This window comes from Aotus nancymaae, unplaced genomic scaffold (assembly GCF_030222135.1).
Source record: "Aotus nancymaae isolate 86718 unplaced genomic scaffold, 86718_ANA_hifiasm-v0.15.2.pri h1tg000064l_1, whole genome shotgun sequence".
NCBI lineage: Eukaryota > Metazoa > Chordata > Mammalia > Primates > Aotidae > Aotus > Aotus nancymaae.
The window spans coordinates 20,142,468-20,166,356 of NW_026988479.1; the positions used below are offsets into that span (position 1 = coordinate 20,142,468).

General features: G+C 37.7%; 2 protein-coding genes across 12 annotated transcripts in view; one reads left to right on the forward strand and one right to left on the reverse strand.

Annotated features, from left to right (window-relative positions):
• PRELID2 (PRELI domain containing 2) overlaps nucleotides 1-23,889 on the reverse strand; it is an 856,521-nt gene that overhangs the window by 166,787 nt on the left and 665,845 nt on the right. The window lies entirely within an intron of this gene.
• On the forward strand, nucleotides 5,467-6,528 carry LOC105731947 (cAMP-dependent protein kinase catalytic subunit gamma-like). The gene has a single exon (XM_012473919.3). It carries the CDS (start codon nucleotides 5,482-5,484, stop codon nucleotides 6,526-6,528), a length of 1,047 nt encoding a protein of 348 aa, XP_012329342.2. The 5' UTR covers nucleotides 5,467-5,481.

Sequence of the window (23,889 nt, forward strand, 5' to 3'; positions counted from 1 at the left end):
CACAAATATAGAGTTTTGGCTATCAGGATATCTATTAAAGAATTTTTTAAAAGGAAAAAATTGAAAACAACCTAAATGTCCTTCACAAAATTAAAAATGTTAATTAAATATATGCTCAATATTATGAAATATTCTATAGACATTAAAGTGATGTACTTAAGAAATATTCAGGAAAATAAGGAGAAACACATTTTATTAAATAAAAAGCATATATGAGTGGATGTGCCTTTTGATTCCAATTTATATTCATATAAATTTGTATATTATTGTATATACCCACATATATGTTTGTAGTATAAATTCATCAATATAAACATACTAAAATGTGAGGAATTTCATGCAACAAAATGTTAACAGTGTTTAGGAAATAAGATTCTATATAATTGTTTGTTAGTATTGTGTACTTTTATTCATCTTTCAGATCTTCTTAAATACAAATTTATTAAATGATCAACACTTACTAAATTACTTTTATTTAATTAATTATTTAATAAGTAGTACGTAAGAAGAGAATCAAGGGTACTATAAAAGCTAAAGTACCCCAAGTAAGACTTCATGGAGAAGCCAATTTCATTTGGAGCACCATGAATTCTGGCTAACTTAAAAGACTGTGTAGAGAAAGGTGACATTCTAAGAGAACAGCAACAACAAAGACAGAATATTATAATAAGTGTTTATGAAACTGAGGACAGATCAGCCCAGGAAGAAGACAGAAAGAGAGTACTGAATTTGAATAGTACTGGGATTATAATCAAGCAAGCTTTCTAATTAACTACATCAGTGGACAAAGGACCTTAGGAAAGAAGAGTTCAAGAGTCATAACCAAGGTAACTTGTGTCCTTCTTTACACATTCACTCATTGATTCAATTCGTTTAGAAAATACCTCAAGTGCTACTATGCTCCAAGCTAGAACATATGAACAAATCCAACTCAGGACCTTACCTTTATGGAGCTTGCTATCTAGAACAGAAATAATCTCACAAATTTTCTTCTACCTTTTATTTCCTGAGTTCCACTCAAAACCCTAAAGATATTCTGGAATCCTATTCTGTTCAAGTTGTGATAAAATAATCAATTTCTTTGAAAAATGGTCCATTAATTCAATGGAAAAGAACCTCAAGTTTCATCACATAAAATAAGTGACTAGGATCTAATGTTGCTGCCTGGTGTATTTTAATCTCATCTAACTAGTCCCCACTATATCTTCCTGTATGCCTCTTAGATAAAATTTACTTCTCGCTTATCTCCCAAGCAGACCACACCTTTCCAGTGTGAACTGCTCTCTTCTGAACTCTACCTGTCAAACGCCACTCATCTTTCAGAGCCATATTAAATGTGCTTTCCTAGACCACTCATTCAAACATTTCTTTACTCATCTTTACTCTTCAGGCATTTTACTTACAGAAATTATACTTTACTTCCACCCTAGAGCTCTGCAAATCCCTGTATTCACAAGTATTACTGCATTATATAATTTTTCCCATAAAGTGCACTGGAGAATAAATGAATAAATCAAAACTAATAGGTATAAGTTACCCTATAAGACCTTTAATGATTCTATAAACACAGGATTAAAATAATTTACAGTACTATTAAAATAAATTCTAGCTGGGCCACCAGCTAAAGCAGCTTCATCTCTGACTTATTTGCTCACTTATTCCTTCATATTATTAATATACAGCAGTGCTTTTCATGCTAGGAGTTAAAAACCATTAGTGAATCATAAAGTCAATTTAGTAGGTCACAATCAGCATTTAAAAATGAAATAGAAAAAGAAAAAATTAGTGAAATATCAAAGTATATGACATAAAGGCAAGTATTGCATTATAGAAGTTTTGTTTCACTGGTGGGATATGTGTGTGTGTGTGTGTGTGTGTGTGTGTGTGTGTGTCTTGATTAGATTGTAAAGAGAAGCAATTTTTTTAGATGGGTCATGGATTTTTAAAAACATTGAAAGCCACTTATATAAAGCTTGTGGCACAATCCTGTCATATATCCAAACTTATAAAGGGATTTGACATGCTACTTCTTAAATTATCCAACATTCCTATATTCTATAAAGAACAAGCATTTTTTTTAGACTGCTTCACTTGTTCCTCACACTCATTATAAGCACTACAGTTGGATTTTTTTTTTTTCAAATACAAAGTTTTTATCACTTCATGTAGCATTAGGGCAACAGTAAGATATAGATACTAAAATATCAGCTTTGCTGATTAAATGATCTGTTTCTTTTATCAACCCCAAAGCCTGAGCGATTCGATCCATGCTTATACAAAATAATAAATTATCCTTGTCTGTGAACCTTCAGTGCTTCAGAATGATTGTAACCAAAAATATTAAATTTGTCAAGATGTCTTGCAGATCTTGTCAAATTATTAGCATAATGTGGCCACATGGGCTGCAAATGAACCCATTTGGGGCAAAAGAACATGCATGTTTTATATTTACATACCTAGCCATGATCATTACTGGCTCATAGTAAGTGCTTAGTGTTTATTGAACAAATTCAACTTGGGAGGGATCCAAATTAAAAAAACAAAAGAAATTAGAAATATACTTTTTGTGCTTTTCAGCTAAAGAATGTAGTCACCATGGTTGTTTAAATTTTTTTAAATTGCCATTACTAATCTCTTGATTGGCAATACCTAAAAATTTATGAAACTATTTGAAAAAGTGAAAGTCAGAATACCTCTTTCTATTATCCATTCTCTGTATAATTCCTTTGCCATCAGTCAAATCTTTCTTTTTTCCAAATCCTTTAATCTCAGCAAAATAAGGAGAAACAGCCTCTGAAACATTTCCTTCAGTAAATTGGTGTCCTAGTACTACCCATCAGAAACTTCAGAGAATAAACTACACTTAGAGTGAGAAGGAAAGGCAGTCTTGTTACAAGTTAGCTGCCTCATTTTAAAGCATTGCTATGCCTTTGACTTACAGGCACAGTGCAATTATTGAGAACTAGAACTGGGTACTCAGACAAACCTGGGTTTAGTTCCTGCCGAATTCTGCACTTCCAACTGTGTGACCTTTGTAATTGAAATAATTACTGTAACTACATCAAGGGGTACTTGTAAGGATAAAATTACACATGTAAATGACTGTCCTAATTTACATTCCCATCAACAGTGTGTAAGAGTTCTATTCTCTCCACATACTACCCAATACTTGTTATCTTTTTTTTTTTTGATAATAGACATTCTAACTGGAGTAAGATGATGTCTCATTGTGGTTTTGATTTGCGTTTCCCTAATGATAAGTGACGCTGAGCATTTTTTCATACACCTGTTGGCCATTTGTTTATCTTAGAGAAATGTCCATTTAGTTTCTTTGCACGTTTTGTAATTGGATTATTTGGTTTTTCTTTTTTTTTTTTTTTCTTTTTTGGCTATTGGATTATTTGAGTTTCTTATATGTTCTAGTTTTAACCCCTTTTCAGATGTATCACTTGCAGATATTTTCTTCTATTCACTAGGTTGTCTATTTTTTTTTTTTTTTGCTGTGCAAAAGCTTTCTAGTTTAATGTAATCCCACTTGTCTATTTTTAATTTTGTTGTCTGCATTTTCAGAGTGTTAATTTAAAAATCATTGCTCAGCCCAATGTCATGAATTCTTTCCCCCATGTTTTCTTCTAGTAGTTTTATAGTTTGTGGTCTTACATTTAAGTCTCACATTCATTCCAAGTTGATTTTTGTATATGGAGAAAGATAGGAGTCCAGCTCTATTCTTCTGCATGTGAATATTCAATTTTTCCGGTACCATTTATTGACGATACTGTTATTTTCCCAATGTATGTTCTTGTCACCTTTGTAGAAACTCAGTTGGCTTTAAATATATAGATTTATTTCTGGGATATCTATTCTGTTCCATTCATTTATGAGTCTGCTTTTATGCCAATACCATGTTATTTTGGTTATCCTAGTTTTGTTGTATATTTTGAGGTCAGGTATTATGATGCCTCTAGCTTTGGTTTTTTTTGTTTTATTTTTTTGATCAAGATTACTTTGGCTATTCTGGATCTTTTGTGGTTCCTCACAAATTTCAAGATTTTTTTCTTTCTGCAAATAATGTCATTAATATTCTGGTGGACATTGTATAGAATCTCCAGAATGCTTTGGGTATTAATAACATTTTAACAATATCAATTTTTCCAATTCATGAACACAGAAATCTTTCCATTTGTTTGTGTTCTCTTCAGCTTTTTTCTTCAGTATTTTATGTGTTTTGACGTAGAGATCTCTCACCTTCTAGGTTAAATTTCTCTTTAGATGTCTTATTATTTCCTAGCAATTATAGATGGAATTATTTTCTCAATTGCTTTTTCAGATAGTTCACTATTTGCATCATATAAAAATGCATTGGATTTTTGTGCATTGATTTTTATCCTAAAAACTTTACTTAGTTTATTAGTTCTAAAGGTTTTTTTTTTTTTTTTTTTTTTTTGAGTCTTTAGGGTTTTCTATAAACATGATCATGCCATCTGCAAACAAGGACAGTTGAACTTTCTCCTTTTCCAATTTGGATGCCTTTGATTTCTTTCTCTTAATTAGTCTGATTGCTCAGACTAGGATTTCCAGTAGTATGTTCAATAGAAGTGGTGAAAGGAGCCTTCTTTGTCTTATTCCAGACCTTAGAAAACAATTTTTCAATATTTTCTGTTAAGTATGATGTTAGCTGTAGGTTTGTCACATAGGACCTTTACTGTGTTGAACTATAGTTTCTATACTTAATTTGTTGAGAATATTTATCATGAAGAGATGTTGCATTTTATCAGATGTTTTTCCTGCCTTTTCTGAAACATTCATATAATTATTTTCATTCTGTTAATATGATGTGTCATGTTTACTGATTTGCATATGCTTAACCATCTTGCATTTCTGAGATGAATCTTACTTGATCACAGTGGATGATCTTTTCAATTTGCAGTTGAATTTAGTTTGCTATTATTTTGTTGAATATTTTTGCATCTATGTGCATCAGGAATATTGGATGACTGGGTGCTGTGGCTCACAAATGTAATACAAGCAGTCTGGGAGGTTGAGACAGGAGGATTGCTTGAGTGCAGAAGCTCAAGACCAGTATGATTGTATAGGGAGACCCCTACTTCTAAAAAAAAATAAAAATAAAATAAAGTAAATAAAATAAAATAATAAAGTAAATAAAGAAATGGATTCACACTCTAAGTCCCCTTTAGAGTTGGCATCTCTCACTTGCAAAATGCCTTTTCGATTTATCCATATTGTTGAGGGCAGCTGGGTGATTTTGGCTCATGGAAGCCTCACCCTCCCAGGCTCAAGGAATCCTCCCACCTCAGCCTCCCATTAGCTGGCACTGTAAGCCGGGGCCCGGGGCCGGGGCGCTGGGGGTGGATGGGGGGATTGCGGCACCGCAGCCGACGCAGCCATCTCCAGGGGGCGCCACCACCGCGGCCACGAGACCCCTGCCACCATGAGACCCCCGCCCCGGCCGCCACGACCTCCATGGGCAAAGCCCCCGCCAAGGACACCGAGCAGGAGGACTTGAAAGAGTTCCTAGCCAGAGCCAAAGATGATTACCTCTACAGATGGGAACACCCCGTTCAGAACACCGCCAGCGCGGATCAGTTTGAACTGCTCAAGACACTGGGCACCGGCTCCTTCGGACGGGTGGTGCTGGTGAGGCACCGGGAGAGCGGCGGCCACTACGCCGTGAAGATCCTTAACAAGCAGAAGGTGGTGAAGCTGAAGCACGTCGAGCACGTCTTGAACGAGAAGCGCATCCTGCAGGCGATCGACTTTCCGTTCTTTGTCAAGCTCCATTTCTCCTTCAGGGACAACTCCAACATGTACCTGGTGATGGAGTACGTGCCAGGTGGGGAGATGTTCTCCCACCGACAGCGCATAGGAAGGTTCAGAGAGCTCCATGGCTGTTTCTATGCCGCCCAGATCGCCCTGGCCTTCCAGTACCTGCACTCGCTCAACCTCATCCACTGCGACCTGAAGCCCGAGAACCTCCTCATCGACCAGCAGGGCTACCTGCAGGTGACGGACTTCGGTTTCGCCAAGCGCATGAGGGGCAGCACTTGGACCCTGTGCGGGACCCCCGAGTACCTGGCCCCCGAGATCATCCTGAGCAAAGGCTACAACAAGGCCGTGGACTGGTGGGCCCTGGAGGAGGTGCTCACCTACGAGATGGCCGTGGGCTTCCCGCCCTTCTACGCCGACCAGCGGATCCATATCTACCAGATCTCTGGGAAGGTGCGGTTTCCCTCCCATGTCAGCTCTGACCTCAAGGACCTGCTGTGGAGCCTGCTGCAGGTGGACCTCACCAAGCGCTTCGGGAACCTCCGGAACGGGGTCGGCGACATCAAGAATCACAAGTGGTTCGCCACAACTAACTGGATCACCATCTATGAGAAGAAGGTGGAAGCTCCCTTCATCTCGAAGTTCACAGGCCCTGGGGATGCCAGTAACTTTGACAACTACGAGGAGGAAGAAATCAGGATCTCCATCAATGAGAAGTGTGCCAACGAGTTTTCTGAGTTTTAGGGGTGTGCTTGTGCCCCTGTGGGTTTTTGGTTTTTTTTTTTCTCTTTGGTGGGTGGGTGGGGGGTGGCTGGAGGATGGGTGGGTGGCAGGGTTGGACTGAACAGCCAGAGGGCCCCAGAGTTCCTTGCATCTAGTTTCACCCCCCACCCCACCCTCCAGGGTTGGGGTAGCAGGAAGCCCAGATATTTAGTCAATTTTGTTTATTTTTCAAAAAACCACTTTGTTGTTTCATTAAATTTTTTTTGCACTTTCTGTCTCTATTTTATTTATTTTTGCTCATATCCTTAGTATTTTCTTCCATTCTTAATCTTGTGGTTAGTTTGTTCTTATTTTTCTAGTTCCTTGAGGTGCATAATTCGGTTTTTATTTGTGATCTTTATTATTTTATGATGCAGGTGTTTATTGCTATAAACATTTTTTAAAATTGCTTTCCATGTATCCCAAAAGTTTTGGTACACTGTGTTTCTATTTTCATTTGTCTCTAGAAATTTTTTAATATTCCTTTAAATTTCTTCATTGACCAATCAGTTATTCAGAAGCATATCATTTAATTTTCTCGTATTTGTAACTTTCCAAATTTCCTTCTTTTGTTGATTGTAGTTTTATATTATTGTAGTCAAAAACAGACTTAAAAATAGTTTTATTTTCTTAAATTTGTTAAGGCTTGTTTTGTGGCCTTACTTATGATCTCTCCTGGATAATGTTTCTTGTGGTGATGAGAAGAATGTGTATTCTGCAGCTGTTGGGTTAAATGTTCTGTAAAAGTCTATTATGTTTATTTGGTTTACTGGGTGGTTATTAGCTGATGTTTATTTCATTGTTGTCTAAATGATCCATCCACTGCTGAGAGGGGAGTACTGAAGTCACCAAGCACCCATCCCTCCAATATTCTTGTTGAACATAAATGCAAAAATACTCAACAAAATAATAGCAAACTAAATTCAACAACACATTGAAGAGATCATCATACACTATGATCAAGTGACATCCATCCGAGGAATAAAGTATGGTTAAACACATGCAAATCACTAAATAGAATAGAATGTATTGTATTGTATATTTCTCTTTTATATCTAATAATAATTGCTTATATATTTGGGTGCTTCCATGTTAAGTGCATATGTGTTTACAATTATGATAACTTCTTGTTGAATTGACCCCTTTATAATTTTTCCTTTTATAGTTTCTAACTTAAAACTCATTTTAGCTGATGTAAGTGTAGCTACTCCTGCTATCTTTTGGTTTCCAATTGCATAGAATGCTTTTCATTACTTCACTTTAAGTATATGTGTGTTCTTGTTGGTGATGGGAGCTTTTTGTTCATTTGGCCACTCTCTCTGTATCTTTTAATTGAAGAATTTAATTCATTAATATTCAAGGTTATTATTAATAGTTAACAACTTATTCCTACCATTTTGTTATTTGTTTCCTGGTTGTTTTATAGATCATTTGTTTTATTCTTCCTCTTTTATTATTTCTCTTTTTGAAATAATAAACGTTTGGTGGTTTCCTATAGTAATAAGATTTCATTTTTTTTCTTATTGTATATGTGTTGTGATTTTTTTCTTTTTGTAGATACAGTGGGGCTTACATAAAAATCTTAAAGTTACAATGAGTATCCTAAACTAATAACTTAACTTTGGTTGCATACAGTTATTTTAGATTTTTCTCTTTCCCTAAATTTATAATTTTGTTGCCTTAATTTAGATCTTTTAATATTCTGTGTGCCCCTTAACAACTTATTGTAGATATCTTTGTTGATCATTTTGACTTTCAACCTTCAAACTGAAGATTAGAAAGATTATTTGCCGTTACATTAATTAGTATTAAATTTATTATGAGTTTATCTCTAATAATGAGGTTTAAACATTCATATGTTTTCATATTAGTAATTATTCTTTTGCTTCAAATACTCTCTTAGGCATTTCTTGTAAGATCAGTTTTGTGGTGATAAACTTCCTCAGCTTATGTTTGGAAAGACTTAATTTCTCCTTGGTTTCTGAAGGATGGCTTTCCTTGGCATAGTATTCTTGGCTGCAAGTTTTTTCTCTTCTTCTTTCAGTTCTTTGAATATATTATACCATTCTCTCATAGCCTACAAGGTTTCTGCTGAGAGATCTGCTGAGTGTCTGCTGGTAATTTCCTTACATGAGTCTTAATGCTTTTCTCTTGCTACTTTTAGAATTATCTGTTTGTCTTTCATTTTTGACAGTTTTATTATGATATACCTAAAGAGAACCTCTTTGGGTTGACTCTATAATGCGTCCCTTGAGGCTCATGGATCCAGATGTCTCTATCTCTCCCAGTAGTTGGGGAACTTTTAGCTTATTTTGTTAAATAAGCATTCTGTGCCTTCTCCTTTCTCTGTCTCCTCCCTCTGAAACTCCTATACTGCCAACATTTGGTTTCTTAAGCTTTATTTACTCTTTCATTCTTTTTTCTTCTCTTTTCCTTTGAGTGAGTTATTTTAAAAGAGTTGTCTTCAGGTTCAGAAATCACTTCTTCTGGTTGACCTAGTCTGCTGTTGAAGCTATTATATTTTTTATTTCATTTGGTGATTTCTTCCATTCCAATTTTTTAAATCTATTTCATTTCTGAATTTATTTTAGGTCATTAATTCTTTTTCTGGTGTTTTTGAATTGTCTGTCTGTATTCTCTGGCATCTTTCTGAGTTTTCTTAAGATAATTATAGTTATAATTTTTTTTTTTTTTTTTGAGACGGAGTTTCGCTCGTTACCCAGGCTGGAGTGCAATGGCGCGATCTCGGCTCACCGCAACCTCCGCCTCCTGGGTTCAGGCAATTCTCCTGCCTCAGCCTCCTGAGTTATAATTTTTTTAATTTTTTTATTATACTTTAAGTCCTGGGGTACATGTCCTTTTCAGGAAATTCATAACCTTCATTTCTCTGAGATCAGTTATTCATCTAATTATAGTTATAATTTTTTTAATTTTTTTATTATACTTTAAGTCCTGGGGTACATGTCCTTTTCAGGAAATTCATAACCTTCATTTCTCTGAGATCAGTTATTCATCTCAAATATTGAAGAATTATTTTACTTGTTAGGTAGTGTCATATTTCTCTGCCTTTTCATGTTTCTTGTGTCCCTGTGATGACACTTTGCATCTGGTTAACTGGTCACCTTTGTGTTATATATAGTGTCTTTCAAAGAAAAAGACTTTCACCTACAGATGTGTCTTAGGGTATCAGTTTGGTAGGGTATGTTGGCTTTGGGTCCAGCTGGTTGTAATATTGTAATTTCCATGAATTTTTTTTTCAGCTGTAGTCAACTCAAGGAGGCCCGTGAGTGCCTTAGTAGTCTAGACTACAAGAGTTAGTGTGATTGGTCCCATGGCTTTGGGCAGGGACCACCTGGAAGCAGCATGTCTGGCTGGTGAGTGCACTGGTGGCACATGGAAGCCAATCCACAGGCTCAGGGTGGGGCACCCCTGGAATTGGCATACCTGGTTGGTGAGCATGTGGAAGTACTTTAGGTCTGGTCTGCAAAGAGTTTGAGGTTCCTTAGAAGTGGTTCACCCAGTAGGTGAATGCTGCTGTGGTGACAGGAGCTGAATTACTGGCTCAGGTTGGGGCTCCCTTGGGAGCAGTGCGCTTCACTGATGAACCTACCAACTATGTCTGCAGCTAGTCCAAATTTGGCTTCTCTATGGAGCAGGATCCCCTGTTCCTTTGGGGACAGGGTGCTGTATGGGCTCCAGTGCTTGAGCACTGAACTTAGGCTCTGAGAGGCGAGGATCAGGGTGATCCACTAGGATATGTAAGGCAGAGGACTTTGTAGGCAGCTTGTTCTGAGGGTGTAGGTAGCTGCAGTAGTATAGCAGGAGAATGGTGCATTATCATGTGTGAACATGTTGTAATGGCAGCATAGCATCTATAATGAGATGCAGTAGCTACTAGCTTCCAGAGCAGAATGCATTCTAGCTGTGGCTGTAGTTTCAAGATGGTACTATACAGCTACAGCTTGCAACATGGGGCAAAGGGAGGACAATGTGTGTTCCTTCACTGGGGCAGTGTAATTGCATGGGCATAGGGAAGTTTTTTAAACTGGGTTCAGGGATTCTGGGGACTGCAGGATTCCCAGTAGCAAAGACTACAGATGTCTACAACATTAATGAGAACTGCTGGAGCCTTCAGCTTACTTTTTCCCACTGAATGAAGTGCCTTCTTGTTCTGAGCTAATCTCATCTGAGAAGACACTGTGGTAGAGGCAGAACATTTTGTTTGATTCCATATGTCACCCTTTTTCAAGGTATCTTAGTTGCACAGGTTTTTCTTCTCTCCCTGCTGTACCCCAGTGCTCTCCTTCAAACACTCCACTTAAATATAGTTGTTTGTTCATTGTTTTCATCATTTTTTGTGGGAGATACAGGCCTTAGGTTCCTCTAGTCAGCCATCCTACTCTACCTCCTTCTATACTATGAATTTAACTGTGATCCTAGCCAAATTATTCTTCAAGCCAGGCTTAGATGTATATATGCAATTATATATATATGTGTATATATAATACACTTAATATATTATATATATATATACAGTTTATATGTATATATAATTATATATACAAGTTGATAAAATATATATAATATATAATAGTATATATTATATATTATACATAATATATATGCAAATATATATGCAATTGTAAGTATTAGCACTTCTAAAACCTCCTTTTGTTGTTGATACTATTTTTTGTTTGGAGAGTATGTCTACCAGAGTACACAAAATATATTCAGAAGTAAGATTCCACTGAATCAGGAACTTCTTTGAAAACAAGAGAGAAAAAAGAAAAAAGTACAGAAAAATTAGCAAAGGTAGCAATAATCATCTGCGAGGAATTGGTGTAGTTTACAAGTATTTAATATACTGCCAGCAAGCATCTTCTTTATAGAGAAAAAAATGTGTTACAGCAGAATTGGAAAATGGAAAAGCAAATCTGGTTAGCTTCATTTCACCTAAAACAAAGTAAAATATAAAAACAGAAAATTGGGTCAGTTTTCCAAAAGCTCATTACAGTTTAAGGTCTTTCTTTGCCTTTTTTAATGGGCTGAAGTTCTGGCCTTAATCCTTGAGGACAGAAAAAAGTATATGTTAATATATAGATTTAGCCCTTAAACAGTAAGTGAGTTTTAGAAGCAATCTCTATGGTGGTCTAATTGTCTAGGTCTTAGAATGACTTTCTGGGAAGAGAGACAGGGAGAAGTAATTTGCATCATGCCTGCCAGGCACCAAAGGGAAGATTCTTTGAATACTAGCTCACCTGCAGCACAAGACTTTCTAAAGGAATAGGAAATTCATTTCAAGCATTTTATTAACTGCCTCACCTGTATCTTTTCTGGGAAATTTTAAAGCCAGGGACGCAACACATCAGGTTACAAACTCAAATACTTAAAGTGGCCTGGGAGATAAGGAGTTTGGTATAAATAAAAATCATTTATGATTATTCAATTTGTGCCTATTATTAATATATATTTACTTTTATTTACTGAAAATATACTTAAGATACCATTAAGTATAAACATTTGTAGCTTGCTAAGTAATCACAAAAACCAATATGTTGAAAAGGAACAATTTTCTAATAAGAAAACTTTATCAAGTCAAATTATTTCAGGAAACAGATGCAAAGAAAAAAGTTTAATTTAAAATAACTTTATGGATGGACTCTTCTATGTGAGTATAGACTGGGTTGAGAAAAACAGAGATGTAAGTCATTCTGAAAGTGGCAATAATGTGCCCACCCTTAAGCTAGAAAGGGAAGGAAGTAGAAAAAGTGTTACCAGACCCAGAAGAGCTGAGGCCATGGATGGGTGACTGAATGTGGAGGCAGGGGCTGCAATGTGCATAGTTCCTGCCAGTAGCACAGCAGAGCAGAAACGCTAGTAAGAGAAGAAAAAATACCCCATCCTCTCTCTTCTCCCAGTCTCCAATCCCCTACCAGTATCTCCCACAATCCATAGAGGTCAGCCTTCCTGGGGCAAAGTGCAGAGGAGAGAAGGGCAAGATATATTTATTTGGTAGAGACAAATCAAGAATAACCAGCAAAGCCATCGACCATTCTTTTTGTCTGTAAGCTCTGCAAAAATTAGACTACCAAAAGAGCTTGTTCCCCCAATAAATCAACAAAATATTCTGTCAAAGACAGACTGAGTTGTTCACACTGGGTTATGTCCATCATTTTAGTGGAATTAAGCATTTGGTTTATTCAAAAAGGTAATTGGCTACTTGATTTCAAGGGATTTACTGGTTGTTTACTGGTTATCTTTTTTATGTTCCTTTAGATACTGTCACACCCTCACATTTTCAATGATATAAGGATTGCAATTCAGTCTTTGAAAGATCCATCTGGTTCCCAGACATTTCTCCGGAAAATGCATTTTGCTTTGGAAATAGAACTGAAGAGTTAAAGGCTGCTAGACCACTGTAGCACATTTCATCAGCTTGGTAAGTGACTCTCCTGTTTCCTATTGCTTGAATGGGCAGGCAGATTCATGTAAACACATTATGCCCTTCCCTGTGGCAGAAGTATGCTACTAAAGAGAGGGGAGAGAGAGAGAGAGACATAAAAAATGAAAGGTACTTAAGTAAGCAGGACTACTACTGCACTCTCTAAAAGAAAGATGGTTTCAGTGAGCACGATGTCTGGAACTTTAAGTTTGCTCAAATTAAAGTGGAACATAAAAATAAGAAGGAAAGAAATCGAATTCCCATTTAAAGTTGATATCAGTGGTAGTTGTACAATATTCTTTTGTCATACCTTCAGGTGATGGACCTGCAATGCTGCAGAGCTGTGGTAATTCAAAGGTAGCCAGGGGCAAGAGAAATATAAAACTCACATCTGCCAAAATAGATCTGAGCAGTGAGTTGGCCAGAGAAATGTGGCAGGAGAAATAACAGGATGCAGTCTGAAGAAATAATCAATTGCAATTAATGGTGCCTGCCTGCATAATAGGAAATGGAGAGGAAAAGAAGGTTTTGTATTTTTTTTTTCTCTGAGAAGAGCTGTGGGAGGATGAAACTTAACAGTGACTATTCAATCCTTTTTTATTCTTGTGAAGTCCGAAAAACTATTTTGCCATTTATATTTCAAAAGAAAAATTGTATCCTATTTGTATTTTCTCTAAGAAGAAAATAGAGACTTGTCCCTCTATCCTACTGTGTAAGCTAATTATAGTTTTGTTTTTGTTTTGTTTTTTAATTCAAAACCATATGAATTGTGCTTTTTTTTCTGTGACAAGGATTTTGCCTCAGAGGGGTAGATAGAGCACTGGACTCAAAATAAATAGTCCTGATTTTATCTTGTTTTTTTCTGATTATTAACTGGGCATCAGGAACCAGACATAGAACACTGATTCCTTCAGCTTGGAAAAGTTTTACCCAAGAAGAGATGCTGAATGAATCTTAATATCAAAACTCCTTTTAGAAAATGAATCATCACCTCTGTGACAGAATCCAAAATATTGTCCTAGTTTCTGTCTTTTGCATTTGCCCACACAAACTTTTATGGATCTTAAATTCTGTTCACCTGCTCTAACCTCTGACTGCATTCCTCTGGGAGGAACAGGTCTAATTCCTATTCCTAGTCCTGAAACATAGTCCCTGGGAGATTTAGATCTAATTCTTTGAGAAATATAGACAATTATAGTTCCATATAAGGCTATGAGAGAATTAAATATGCTAAAGTAAATAAAATGATATAAACCAAAAAAGAAAAAAATTAATCAATTAGATTTTATCAAAATTTGACTTTTTTTCTTTTAAAGACATTATTAGGGAAATGAAAAGATACAGCATGGTAAAAATAATAGAAATACATTACCTGACAACACAGTTTTATTCAGAATATACAAAGGGCTCTTAAAATCAATGATGATAATAAAATTAATCTAATAAAAATTGGCCAGAGAGTTTAGTATACTTCACAAAAGAAAATACATGCATTGCCAAAAATCACCTAAAAAGGTGCTCAGCATCATTACTCATCAAGGAATTGCATGTGAACATGATGTCTGGAGCTTTAGTTTGCACTAGTCATCTAGTTAACACCACAATGAGATATCACTTTACACCCACTAGAATGTCCATAATAAAGACAGGGGAAAAAAGCATTGATGAAGATGTGGAGTCACTGAAACTCTTATACACTGCTTATGGGAATATAAAATATAACAGCTCTGAAAGAAAAGTTATCAGTTTCCTAAGAAGTTAAATATAAACCTATGATAAGTCTCAGCCATTCCACTTCTAGGTCTCTACCCCAAGAAAAATAAAAGCACACAAAGACATGTACGTGAAGGTTCACTGAAGCTTTATTTAGAATAGCCAAGACATTGAGAGTGAGAGATCCAAGATGGCCGGTTAGGAGGAACTCGGGATTGCAGCTCCAAGAGAAAGTGCAGAGGGTAAGTGGATGCCGCATTTCCAGACGGATTTTTACTGCCCACAGACCAGGAGATTCACAGGCGGAGGAGCCCCACAGGTCACCAGCGCTGCTGGTTTGACTGGTGCGGCCGCTTGACCTGCGCTGGGGAAGTGGCTCCCTGTGCAGAGTGAGTGAGTCTGAGTCCCCTCTGAGCCAGCAAGGAGAGCTGAAACAGGGAGTCAAGCCAGGAGATTCCTGGGCAAAAACGCGCCACGAATCTCAGAGCCGCTGCTTCAGCCGATGCAGCGGCTCACAGGGCAGCAGATTTTTACTGCCCACAGACCAGGAGATTCACAAGCGGAGGAGCCCCACGGGTCACCAGCACCGCTGGTTTGACCGGCGCGGCCGCTCAGCCAGCACCCTGGGGCAGTGGATCCTTGTGCAGAGTGAGTGAGACTGAGTTGCCTCTAAGCCAGCAAGGGGAGGTGAAACGGGGAGTCAAGCCAGGAAATTCCCAGGCAAAAATGCACCACGGGAAACACAACTGAACCCGGGACGGTCCAGCTCTGTGGAGGAGGGGCGTCCTCCATTACGGAAACAACCTGCAGTTCCCCAGGGCAATTTGCAGTAACCAAGGCAACCCACCACCACAGAGACTCCGTCACTACAGGGGCAGACCGACATAGTGGAAGCAGTTCTAACCACACCCATATAAACAGCACTGCAGGGAAGTTCACAGGGAAGCTGGGCGGAGCACACAGCAGCTCAGCGAAGCCTCTGCAGGCTGAGTGTGACTAGGCTGCCACCTTGTGGGCAGGGAAAATGGCAGCAAGACAGCGGAAAATCATAAAGCCGTAACTCGCTGGGACAGAACACCTGGGGGGAAGAAAAGGGGGTTTATGAGTTCTGCTGCTACAGACTTAAAACTACCAAAAGCAGAAAGACAGCAACTACACAGTCGATAGGTGGATAAATCCACAAAGATGGGAAGAAACCAATGCAAAAAGGATGAAAACACCGGAAACCAGAACACCTCTCCTCCTACCAGGGAACAAAACTCCTCACCAGCAAGGGAACAAGACTGGATGGAGAATGAGTGTGATGAAATGACAGAATCAGCTTTCAGAAAGTGGATAATAAGAAACTTCCGTGAGCTAAAAGAATATGTTCTAACCCAATGCAAAGAAACTAAGAAACTTGAAAAGAGACTTGACGAAATGCTAACGAGAATGGACAACTTAGAGAGGAATATGAGTGAACTGATGGAGCTGAAAAACACAACACGAGAACTTTGCGAAGCATGCACAAGTTTCAACAGCCGAATTGACCAAGCAGAAGAAAGGATATCAGAGGTCGAAGACCAACTCAATGAAATAAAATGAGAAGGCAAGATTAGAGAAAACAGGGTAAAAAGGAATGAACAAAGTCAACAAGAAATAGGGACGATGTGAAAAGACCTAATCTATGTTTGATAGGTGTACCCGAATGTGACGAAGAGAATGCATCCAAGCTGGAAAATACTCTTCAGGATATTATCCAGGAAAACTTCCCCAACCAAGCAAGGCAGGCCAATATTCAAGTCCAGGAAATACAGAGAACACCACAAAGATATTCCTCTAGAAGAGCAACCCCAAGGCACATAATCATCAGATTCACCAGGGTTGAAATGAAGGAAAAAATATTAAGGCCAGCCAGAGAGAAAAGTCGGGTTACCCACAAAGGGAAGCCCATCAGACTCACAGCAGATCTCTCAGCAGAAACCCTACAGGCCAGAAGAGAGTGGGGGCCGATATTCAACATCCTTAAAGAAAAGAACTTTCAACCCAGAATTTCATATCCAGCCAAACTAAGCTTCATAAGTGAAGGAAAAATAAAATCCTTTGTGAACAAGCAAGTACTCACAGATTTCATCACCACCAGACCAGCTTTACAAGTGCTCCTGAAGGAGGCACTACACATAGAAAAGAACAACCAGTACCAGCCACTCCAAAAACACATGAAATGGTAAAGAGCATGAACACAATGAAGAATCTGCATCAACCAATGGGAAAAACAGCCAGCTAGCATCAAAATGACAGGATCAAATTCACACATAACAATATTAACCCTAAATGTAAATGGACTAAATGCCCCAATCAAAAGACACAGACTGGCAAATTGGATAAAAAGCCAAAACCCATCAGTGTGCTGTATCCAGGAAACCCATCTCACATGTAAGGATACTCAAAGGCTCAAAATAAAGGGATGGAGGAAGATTTACCAAACAAATGGAGAGCAAAAAAAAGCAGAAGTTGCAATTCTCATCTCTGATAAAATAGACTTTAAAGCAACAAAGATCAAAAGAGACAAAGAAGGACATTACATAATGGTAAAAGCATCAATGCAACAAGAAGAGCTAACAAGCCTAAATATATATGCACCTAATACAGGAGCACCCAAATACATAAGGCAAGTTCTTAAAGACTTACAAAGAGACCTAGACTCCCACACAATAATAGTGGGAGACTTCAACACACCATTGTCAATATTAGACAGATCAACGAGACAGAAAATTAACAAGGATATCCAGGACTTGAACTCAGACCTGGAACAAGCAAAACCTAATAGACATTTACAGAACTCTCCAGCCCAAATCCACAGAATATACATTCTTCTCAGCACCACATCACACCTACTCTAAAATTGACCACAGAATTGGAAGTAAATCACTCCTCAGCAAATGCAAAAGAACGGAAACCATAACAAACAGTCTATCAGACCACAGTGCAAATCAAGTTAGAACTCAGAATTCAGAAGCCAACCCAGAACTGCACAGCCTCATGGAAAATGAACAACTTTCTCCTGAATGTTGACTGGATAAACAATGAAATGAAGGCAGAAATAAAGATGTTCTTCGAAACCAATGAGAATGAAGACACCACATACCAGAATCTCTGGGACACATTTAAAGCAGTCTCTAGAGGAAAATATATAGCAATAAGCGCCCACATGAGAAGAAAGGAGAGATCTAAAATTGACACCCTATCATCAAAATTGAAAGAGCTAGAGGAGCAAGATCAAAAAAACTCAAAACCTAGCAGAAGACAAGAAATAACTAAGATCAAAGCAGAATTGAAGGAGATAGAGACACGAAAAACCCTACAAAAAATCAATAAATCCAGGAGCTGGTTTTTTGAAAAGATCAACAAAATAGACAGACCACTAGCCAGACTAATAAAAAAGAAAAGAGAGAATAACCAAATAGATGCAATAAAAATTGATAAAGGGGATATCACCACAGATTCCACAGAAATTCAAACCATCATCAGAGATTATTACAAACAACTCTATGCACATAAATTAGAAAACCGGGAAGAAATGGATAAATTCCTGGACAGTTGCCTCCTCCCAAGCGTAAACCAGGAAGAAGTCGAAACCCTGAATAGACCAATAACAAGGTCTGAAGTCAAGGCAGCAATTAAGAGCCTATCACCCAAAAAAAGCCCAGGTCCAGATGGGTACACAGCCAAATTCTACCAGACATACAAAGAGGAACTGGTACCATTCCTACTGAAACTATTCCAAATAATCCAAAATGAGGGAATCCTTCCCAAATCATTTTATGAGACCAACATCATCCTAATACCAAAACCTGGCAGAGACTCAACAAGAAAAGAAAACTACAGGCCAATATCCATGATGAACATAGATGCAAAAATCTTCAGTAAAATACTGGCAAGCCAATTGCACCAGCACATCAAAAAGCTTATCCACCATGATCAAGTAGGATTCATCCTGGGAATGCAAGGCTGGTTCAATATATGCAAGTCTATAAATATAATTCACCACATAAACAGAACCAAAGACAAAAACCACATGACTATCTCAATTGATGCAGAGAAGGCCTTCGACAAAATTCAACAGCCCTTTATGCTAAAAACTCTCAATAAACTAGGTATCAATAGAACGTATCTAAAAATAATAAAAGCTATTTATGACAAACCAACAGCCAATATCATACTGAATGGGCAAAAACTGGAAGCATTCCCTTTGAAATCTGGCACTAAACAAGGATGCCCTCTCTCACCACTCCTATTCAATATAGTACTGGAAGTTCTAGCCAGAGCAATCAGGCAAGAAAAAGAAATAAAGGGTATTCAAATAGGAAAGGAGGAAGTCAAATTGTCTCTATTTGCAGACGACATGATTGTATATCTAGAAGCCCCCATCATCTCAGCCCAAAATCTCCTGAAACTGATAAGCAACTTCAGCAAAGTCTCAGGATACAAAATCAATGTGCAAAAATCACACGCATTCCTATACACCAATAACAGACTTAAAGAGAGTCAAATCAAGAACGACCTGCCATTCACAATTGCTACAAAGATAATAAAATAGCTAGGAATACAACTAACAAGGAACATAAAGGACCTCTTCAAGGAGAACTACAAACCACTGCTCAATGAAATAAGAGAGGACACAAACAGATGGAGAAACATTCCATACTCATGGTTAGGAAGAATCAATATCGTGAAAATGGCCATACTGCCCAAAGTAATTTACAGATTCAATGCTATCCCCATCAAGCTACCAATGACCTTCTTCACAGAACTGGAAAAAAATACCTTAAACTTCATATGGAACCAAAAGAGAGCCCGCATGGCCAAGTCAATTCTAGCAAAAAGAACAAAGCGGGAGGCATCACACTACCGGACATCAAACTATACTACAAGGCTACAGTAATCAAAACAGCATGGTACTGGTACCAAAACAGAGATATAGACCAATGGAACAGAACAGAGGCGTCGGAGGCAACACAACATATCTACAACCATCCAATCTTTGACAAACCTGACAAAAACAAGCAATGGGGAAAGGATTCCCTGTTCAATAAGTGGTGTTGGGAAAACTGGCTAGCCATATGCAGAAAGCAGAAACTCGACCCCTTCCTGATACCTTACACTAAAATTGACTCCAGATGGATTAAAGACTTAAACATAAGACCTAACACCATAAAAACCCTAGAATAAAACCTAGGCAAAACCATTCAGGACATAGGCGTAGGCAAGGACTTCATGACCAACACACCAAAAGCATTGGCAACAAAAGCCAAAATAGACAAATGGGACCTAATCAAACTCCACAGCTTCTGCACGGTGAAAGAAACAGTCAATAGAGTGAATCGGCAGCCAACAGAATGGGAAAAAATTTTTGCAGCCTACCCATCTGACAAAGGGCTGATATCCAGAATTTACAACAAACTAAAACAGATTTACAAGAAAAAAACAAACAAGACCATTCAAAAATGGGCAAAGGATATGAACAGATACTTTACAAAAGAAGACATACATGAGGCCAACAAACATATGAAAAAATGCTCATCATCACTGGTCATTAGAGAAATGCAAATCAAAACTACATTGAGATACCATCTCACGCCAGTTAGAATGGCGATCATTAAAAAATCTGGAGACAACAGATGCTGGAGAGGATGTGGAGAAATAGGAACACTTTTACACTGTTGGTGGGAGTGTAAATTAGTTCAACCATTGTGGAAGACAGTGTGGCGATTCCTCAAGGACCTAGAAATAGAAATTCCATTTGACCCAGCAATCTCATTACTGGGCATATATCCAAAGGATTATAAATCATTCTACTATAAGGACACATGCACACGAATGTTCCTTGCAGCACAGTTTGCAATAGCAAAGACCTGGAATCAACCCAAATGCCCATCGATGATAGACTGGACAGGAAAAATGTGGCACATATACACCATGGAATATTATGCAGCCATCAAAAACGATGAGTTCGCATCCTTTGTAGGGACATGGATGAATCTGGAAACCATCATTCTCAGCAAACTGACACAAGAACACAAAATCAAACATCGCATGTTCTCACTCATAGATGGGTATTGAACAATGGGAACACATGGACACAGGGAGGGGAGCACTATACACTGGTGTCTGTTGGGGGGGAGTGGGGGGCAGCGGGGGGGTGGAGAGTTGGGGAGGAATAGCATGGGGAGAAATGCCAGATATAGGTGAAGGGGAGGAAGGCAGCAAATCACATTGCCACGTTTGCACCTATGCAACAACCTTGCATGCTTTTCACATGTACCCCAAAACCTAAAATTCAATAAAAAGAAAAAAAGAATAGCCAAATACTGCAAATAACTCAAATGTTCATCAGTAGGTGATAATTGGATAGACAAAATATGGCATACCCACAAAATGAAATACTGCTCACCTATAAAAAAAGAAAAATCTACTGATACACATAATAAAATGGATGAACTTAAAATCATTATTCTGGGTGAAAAAAAAAATCATGTACAAAAGAGCATATAGTTCATTGTTCCATTTACATAAAATTATTAAATACGCACACTAATTACAGTGAGAAAAAGCAGACTGGTCGTTAAGAAAAATGCAGAATGGAGTGGACTGTGAAGGTGTGTGAGGATCATTTGAGGATGATGTAAATACTGTGTTTCGATCCAGGTAGTGGTTTCACAGGTGTGTCTATCTGTCACAACTCACTGAATGGTACACTATAAATGTATGCAACTCATTTGAAGTGAATTATACTTCATCTAAGTCGACTTAAAATAATAAAATAAGTAAAATGCTGAGCTCCCAGCTTAGCTCAAAGTGAAATAGCAGAGGAATATTATCATTCTTATTGTTTCTGCTATAGTTATTATTATTGTCACTACACCATTGACATCTGAGATTTGTAGCTTGTTCCCATTCTGCTTTGTGCTCAGTGGATAAGACAGTATTAGGCCAAAGGTAACCCTTCTGAATTACTTAATAAAACTCTTCTTTCCTAAAAGGGTAAGTGGGAGGATCAAATGATGACATCTTATATGTAGAGGTAAACTATAAATACTAGGTTTGGTAGTTTTATCATTATTAGTTTACTCAGCTGATAGCCCCTGAGGAAGCCAGCACTGTTTCTGATGAAAAAATAATAATAATAAGTGAACGAAAACCCTGTGAATTTCAAGCCTTTTCTTTGCCCTTCTCATGGTTCCATCTACGAGTTGCAACTTGGAATTAGCAGATCTAATGGACATTGAGTGGGCTTGGATTCGAAGTTTGGGTCTACCTCTTATCAGTGTGTAAGCTTCAAGGTACTTAACATGTTTCAGACTCAGTTTATCATCTATACAATGGGCAGAATAGTATTGCCTGATACAGTGGTTGTGAGACTTAAAATATACATTTATACTGCATAACACCTTTGATGGAGTGAACTCACAGCAGATGGTAGTTGTTCCTATACTTTGCCCCATGGTCAGATACCACATGTATTTGTTTAGCCACAGTGAGAAGCCAACCCTGGAGCTATGGATCCATCTGTAGTGTGTGACACATCATTGAGGTCTTCATTTTGCATCTGTACTTTCTCACTTTGGGCTTCAGATATTGCGTGCTAAAGGTCAGAGTGGAACAGGGTCATACTCTACATTCATCATTCACTCCTCTCACTGCAGGTAATTCCTCTGTTCATGTGCTGTTAATGATGTGATTATCAGTTCTGGTGGCCAATCATATGACCTAATCATAGCACTGAATCACGTTCAATTCATCGCTCTCAACAGCTTCAGATGGCATCTCAACACTCATTGGTAATAAACAGGGAGAGATTTTTTTTTAATAAAAAAGAAGACTTCTCTAATCAACTTGAATAATTACCTCAATAATAATAATAATTCTGAATCCGCTCCATAACCCATATGGAAAACTCTAAGATCATGAAGAAAAGAGATGCTAATTAGCTGTTTTCACTTTACCTAAAAAGAAAAGGACCAAAGGCATTCAGTCAGGAAACTAAAATCACATCTTCAAAAGCAAGTTTGATTAAGGAAAAAGTAAGACAAGCATTCAGGGGCTTGCTGCAAGGAAGCAAGAACTGAAGCAAATGTTAATGCCCATAAAATGGGTCAAGGCAAATGATTTAAAATCATCCTAAATTTAGAAAAATATAGCAAGAAGTTCTTTGCTTCTTGTAAGTGAAGACCTCAAAGCATCATTGTGTTATGCCATATGATACAGATAAGGATGTTTTTAAATCAAAGACTATAATGAAGGTGTTATGTTGTTTTTAATAAGAAGAATCCAACTTGCCTTTCATATTACTTAATCTGCAGAAATGGCAATATTTCGAGTGTTCAGTCTTTCCATGAGTAATGACGACAATAATGTGCCTGTCACTCCAGGAAAGCTAAAATGAACCATTATGGATCCCACTATAGGCAGAACCTTGGGTCTTGATGGACGTCCTGCAGAGTTTGGGTACACTTACCAAAAAATGCTCTTATGTTGTATGTAGATGCACTTAATGAGGCAAAGGATAATGGATTCCTTTTAGGTACAGAAAAGCTGCTAAAGGAAATAAAATTGGGCTGGAAAGCTGGTACTTATCAGGCTTTTGTCCTTCCCAAATCAGAACTATATCATCCTTATGAAAATGTTAGCAATGTGGCTGAGAAAACTGAGACAAAGTAATAACTATATTATTTAATAACTTTGCTCTATTTAGAGAAAATTCTCCTGTGAAACCTGTAGAACTCTACACATTAATTTATCAAAGCATCTTTAATCCTGGGAAAAGTACAGTGGCTGAATTATGAGGCCTTGACTTGTCTGTATAATGAAATGATTATTTTATTGTATTTTATGTATCTTAAATCCTAAAGCTACTTTAAAAAAGTAATTGTATAGGGAAATCTGTCATTTTTGTCTCTCTGTCGTCTATTCTTCTTTATTCTGTTAATAAAATCTGGATGTTCCAAGATACTCCTACTACCTACTTCTTAGTCTATATGATTTCTAAGACAGAGAATGCAAATTCTACCTTCACAAGCTCTACGCCAGCAAGTAAGAATCCATATTGTATCCACAGACCTCAATACAGCCATCACATGGTTAGAACATGCTAAAATTGAAGTGAACACAGAGAAGGCAGGAGCACATTAAAGGATGGGGGAACAAAG